Source organism: Limulus polyphemus, unplaced genomic scaffold (assembly GCF_000517525.1).
Source record: "Limulus polyphemus unplaced genomic scaffold, Limulus_polyphemus-2.1.2 Scaffold985, whole genome shotgun sequence".
Taxonomy (NCBI): Eukaryota; Metazoa; Arthropoda; class Merostomata; order Xiphosura; family Limulidae; genus Limulus; species Limulus polyphemus.
This window is the reverse complement of record NW_013666595.1, coordinates 280,367-286,273: the sequence shown is the minus strand read 5'-3', so window position 1 is coordinate 286,273 and position 5,907 is coordinate 280,367. Positions and strand designations below refer to the sequence as shown.

The 5,907-nt window shown below is 30.3% G+C and overlaps 1 protein-coding gene across 6 annotated transcripts in view; it reads right to left on the bottom strand.

Moving 5' to 3' along the window:
• Positions 1-3,667: 3,667 nt before the first annotated feature.
• Positions 3,668-5,907, bottom strand: part of LOC106461555 (TBC1 domain family member 5-like) — a 259,839-nt gene continuing 257,599 nt past the window's right edge. For all 6 annotated transcript variants that reach the window (XM_013921391.2, XM_022388548.1, XM_022388545.1 and 3 more), the window contains one exon: positions 3,668-4,562. In XM_013921391.2, coding sequence (XP_013776845.1) covers positions 4,236-4,562 — 327 coding nt within the window. In that variant the 3' untranslated portion in view covers positions 3,668-4,235. The remainder of the gene's footprint in view (positions 4,563-5,907) is intronic.

Here is a 5,907-nt window from a genome sequence, read left to right as displayed (position 1 = left end):
CATTCACCAGCAACTATAGAAATAAAAAAAAAATTCTAGACAGGTGAAAAGCAAAGCTTTGATTCATGGACTTTGAACTGTAGAAAATAGTGCACACTTATTACAAAGCCCATTTTCAAAACATGATGAAACTTGCTGGCTGTGAGAGACGATCTTCTGCACAAAACAATATAAATACTGCAGTTAGAAGACCAAAAACACCCAAACACATTTTCCAGTGTTAGGTAATTATGTCTTCCAAACATTTTTCAATTACCCGCTATTCCTTCACTTTGCAGCAGATTGACTTGAAACTAGGTAGGGTTATACCTTGGTCCAATCCGCCCAGTCACCTTTTTTATTTAAGCTTTTGAAGGATCTTATGGACTCAAAGGTCAAGCTACCCAAAAATGTATATTTTAGGCTCATGTGCAGAAATCAAGATGAAAATTGGCACAAATATAAATTTGCGTGCGTCCAACACACTGACACCGAAAAAAAGTTGGATTGGCCATGTTAAGTCTTTTTATGGGCTTAGAATTCAGAAAAAGAGTATATTTTGGGAGGTTTTGGTCAATTACTTAGCCATATTCTGACAAATGTACATGAAATTTGGTACAAAGATACTTTTTCTACAGGCAACACACATTGACAAACAAAAATGTTGGACTTGCCCATTTTTGGTAATTATAGGAAGGTTAAGATAATATAAAAAAACATAATTTTAGAGTTTTTTAAATAACTACTCCATCGTATTTCGACCAATTTCCATGGGTTTTGGTTTGTTTTGAATTTCGCGTTAAGCTACACGAGGGCTATCTGCGTTAGCCATACCAAATGTAGCAACGTATGACTAGAGGGAAGGCAGGTGGTCATCACCACCCACCGCCAACTTTTGGGCTACTCTTTTACCAACGAATAGTTGGATTGACCGAACTTTATAACACCCCCACGGCTGAAAGAGCAAGCATTAGAATCCACGACCTTCAGATTGTGAGTCGAGCGCCCTAACCACCTGGCCATTTCCATGGGATATAGTACAGGGATACTTTTTTTACAGGTCTCATACATACAGCTGCTAGGTTACTTGCGTTGGCAACACAATATGTCAGCTAAAAGTCAGAATCCATGAGCATAGAAGTTTCTTATTCAAAACTAATAATTTCCTAATGCCCGAGCCTCTGCTGTACACTTACATTAATCACTTTTTCCAAGAGCAATATCTGTCCACTGGCTATTATTGGTATTCAATAACACCACACTTAGCAAAGCAACAAAAGTTAATTTCAATAAAATCTCTTTTAACAGCCACTGCACTCCCTTGTTTGCATATTTGGTTTATACCTTTATGAGATAACTCTAGACACCATGTTTGTATGGACCCTTTAAGTGTAATACATTTTTCATAAACTTTTGTACTTTTTGTTTTATATTAGATTTAACAATAATTTATTTTATTTACGTCCAATTGTAATTTCGCTTATTGTCTTTATTCATGTCATTTTTAGTCTTTTGCTGAAGTTGAAATATGCTTATTCCGTTATGTACAGGTAAGCCAGTAATTAAAAACTATAATCGTCGTATGATCTATCTGTGTTGCTTCTCTTTCTTATTAAATTAAGATTTCTGCCTAATCAGTCTAGACTGAGGTTTTTACTTATTTTGAGTATCTTAATCTGCTTGTCTACTGAATACCTTAAAAGAAAAGATCAGTAGCATCAATACCAAATATTCGTCAAACCCTACATGAACACCATACTTGTAATACACACTCTAAGAAACTTGTTTTTCGGTTTGTTCAGGGTTATTGATGATGCCATAATTCAGTGACACTTGGTGAATCAAACGATGGCTTTAGTTTGGTATTTATTTCTAGCAAAACAAATTTACAATTTTGGAGTAAAAAGACTCAGTGTTATCCTATCTTTATTTAAAAACTATTATTTTGCGTTATCGATTATCTTTTATCATAAGCCTACGTTTCTCACGACTGTACATCAATGTTGAATTTTATTTTCAACTTTTAAATCTATATAGGATCTTCTTTGAAATTATCATGCTATAAAAATCTACATTTTCTAAAAAATGAAACAGCCATTTCTTACTAGCTTAAACCATTTTAAGAATACAATAATCTTTTAACAGTAACAGGTTACAATTTTAGGTTGTCATATGGTGTTAATAAAACTAAAAACAAATAAATAAGGATATAAATATTTGTTTGTTTGTAATTAAGCACAAAGCTACACAATGTACTACCTGTGTTCTGCCCACCACGGGTATCAAACCGGGATTCTAGCGTTGTAAGTCCGCAGACACCGCTGTGCCATTGGGGGTTATAAATATTTATCTAATGGAGTGAATCTCGGAGCCATTATTCTCTTTGCATTGTTTGTCAGTTTTGTGTGACTTTTTAATACCACTTATTGGTTATTACGTGTATGAACCTTTTCTAGATTATTTTAAAAATAAACTTCATACTTTTACATATTTGTTTAACACACACATAGTTACACATGAAATGTAAATAAACTACAAATCATTCTGTAATTTACAATTTTAATTTCAATATTACCTTACATCGAATTGCTTTTATTTTCAAATCGTCATACGTTTTAGTAATAGCTGGAAGTTGTATGCATACATTTAGAAAATTACTGACATAATTACAGAACAAAGATTCTCACCTGCTTGTACCTTAACCCTTAGGATTCGATTTGAAAGAGTTAGATACCAACACAAGTGAATAATATATCATAAATAATTCTTGGGGGAAGGCCAATACTTTTTACTATCTTGTCTGCAACATCAAAAGTAAAAATCCTTTCTTACTTATGTGTTGAAACCATTTAATGTACCTGACATAGTACTGTATTGAAAAACAAACCTACTAATGTGATAACTGCCAAAACGAAGATTAATTATAAATGAAATGCTCAATCTATTTTAGATGGATACAAATTAACTAATTTAAAAAATATTTCATTAGGGCATATTAATACCACTTTAAACATGAAAAGAAAAGACATTTCAGTGGGATGTTTTGACAAATGCAAAAATTCAACTTTAAATAAATAATATTATTCCAGTGTCTTGGAATGAGGAGAGTGTTTGAATATGTCATTTGAGACAATAAACAAAGGGATTTTCTGCTATGGATCATTATTGTGGAGTTTATCTTAAGCATAAAATGATCATGGTCTACTAAAACTTGCAATACTGAGTGGTTAGCATGTAACTGTCAATATAAATAAAGAATTTCCGTGAGTCAAGGCTTCACTTTACCTAGTAAAAACAAAATTCCTATGAGCCAAGTCAGCATTTTAAGCAGAGAAAAAAAAGAAAACTCATTGTAGAGTACTAGAATAAGGACAAATATTCCACTTCAATTTTTTATTTCCTCATTCAGTCAGTGTGAATCATCTAGTTGCCACCAATATTATGATATCACATACTGCTAATCCTGATTAAACAAATTTTCTTAATAATGCAACTGATAATATTTTAATTTTTAACTGCTTTCCCAATGATACTCACTACTGTCATCACTAACATGCATTTAAACTTCTTAACAAAAAATATTCTTGTTTCTTTATAGACCAACAAAATTCACAAAAGTTTATAGAAAATATACATTTTTTTTTTGAAATTTTGTTTTAAAACCTAAACAAGATTAACAATTAACAAAAATAATATATAAAAAAACTGAGAAAGTGCATTTTAATAATTAAATGATTATTAGAAGTCTGAAAATGGTGAGGGCAGAAATTAAACTTTTAAATCTCAACATCCTGTGGAATAATCTATGAAACCAATTCAGGATGAAGAATTATAAAAAGTTGCCACGTTGAAACTAAGTACAGCCCCGAAAGAATTATTAAGTATAAACCTAACTTTTTTATCAGCAAAAAAATTACAACTGAAAACTTAAAAGAATTGTTTCTTTCTAAGTTCCATAGCTATGAAATGATTATACTTGTATAAACCTGCCATTTTACAATACACCCACATCTTAGTGAGAAAACAGCCCAGTAATAAAGCACGAAATAGTGATCTTTTAATGATTTAAGTGAGTGTTGTAAAAAAGTTTCATACTATTATAATTGCAGAAAATGATAGAAAAAGTAAAATTAAGATGAAATATTCAGTTTCATTTCATATACCGCCACAGAGTAAAGGATACTATATATATGCACATACATACATATATATATATATATATATATATCTAACATGTTTTCCATTCCTTTTCTATTCTAGACTCTCTGAAATGTTGAAAGAATCAAAGGTAAAAACTTCTGAAATTTATTTTCCGTAGATGCCAAGCTACTGTTCATGTACACAGAGAGTTGGTTTTCTGAGACATAATCACTTCTGTTACAAGGGGAACTTGGATTAATTAAGACAGCTGAATTAGAGGTTGTACAGGAATCAGAAGTTTTAAATTTTAAACTTTCTGAATTCTTGAATTCTTTCTCTAAACTCTGGAATTCATATTTATTAAAGGGACCTTCACAATCAAGATCTTCTTCATCAGTCACTTCCTCTGCAAAGTTTACTGTTCCTTTTAGAATGTCTCGCACCTATAAGTAAAAAATTGTAAACAATTGCCTAAACCTGATTACTAACAAATAAAAGTGTTCATCCCAGCATATTAGAGGATCTTCAAAGTGATATAAAATAAATAATAAACACAAAAATATAAAAAAAAACCTTCTGAGTTTAGTGTTTAATGTAGTTAAATCAAATAAATAAATTACAAACCAGCATCTTCTGCCTGCAAATTCAAAAGGAAATTTACAATAGTTCTTAAAGAAAAAAATATCCAAATGTAGTATTTGATAGCGATAATTTCAAACTTGTTACATATACACATTATGTACTTGACCAAAGAAAATGTAAAATTTCATTTTACACCTCCAAGTAATAACAAGTTTCAATTCTTTAACTCCCTCAATACGGGCTCAGGCAATTTGACCAAACACGTCACCTTTCTGTACTCATTTAAAGTCTTTAAAGATTTAATACTTATAACTCTCAATATAGTGTGTATATCTTCACAAAAGTTGGCAGTCCTTCAGTTAACATTACATACAAAAAATCATATGTCTTAGTGAAGTATTTTTAATAAAATAAAATAGAGATTTGTCCATGAATATCTCGAGTATTTGTTTTGAATAGTCTGTGTGCAAAATATTTTTCATGTTAAAATTAAAAATACTTTTCCTCATCTCAAAAAATCTCATATTTCCTTTGTGTAATCTCTAAAACCTCCTAAATGCATTTCAAACGTTTTTTTTTTCCAGTAAAACTTTATAGTTTATATGTTATTTTCTCTACCCTATCTTAAAATGGGTTCAGCCAATTTGACCAACGTCGTAACCATCAAAAAAAAAATTCAAATAAACCTAAATTACTCTTTTTTTTTTTTCTAGAATGACTTCAGACTGTAACATGAAACTACATTCGTTTATCCTAAGTAGCTCTACGTTCGTAACACTATACATCTATTTATAGTTAAATTTTATTGTTTTATTATCCTTTGAATTGTGTTTAATTATTGTCCGCACCATAAAAAGTTGTAAATAACTCGGGAACGTGCAGCTCACATTATGCTATCGAATTACATTGCCAATGAGCTGCTTGCGTGCGGGCTACGTGAATAATTTTAATTATATTATTATTATTATTTATTTTTCCTAATCTCGTTTTAAATAACTTAAAAACTTCTGTATTTTTAGATTTTAGTTATTTTTATAATAATAAATAAGGAATAAGTATGAAAAACAAGAAATAAAGTATTTACCCAATCTTCTTTTTTTCTTGTCTTTGTTTGTCGAGGAGAGTTAAGCCTAATTTTTTATAGTACTAATAGCAATGTATTTAATAATTTTTAATTAATTAAATAATGCACCAAGAATATAGACT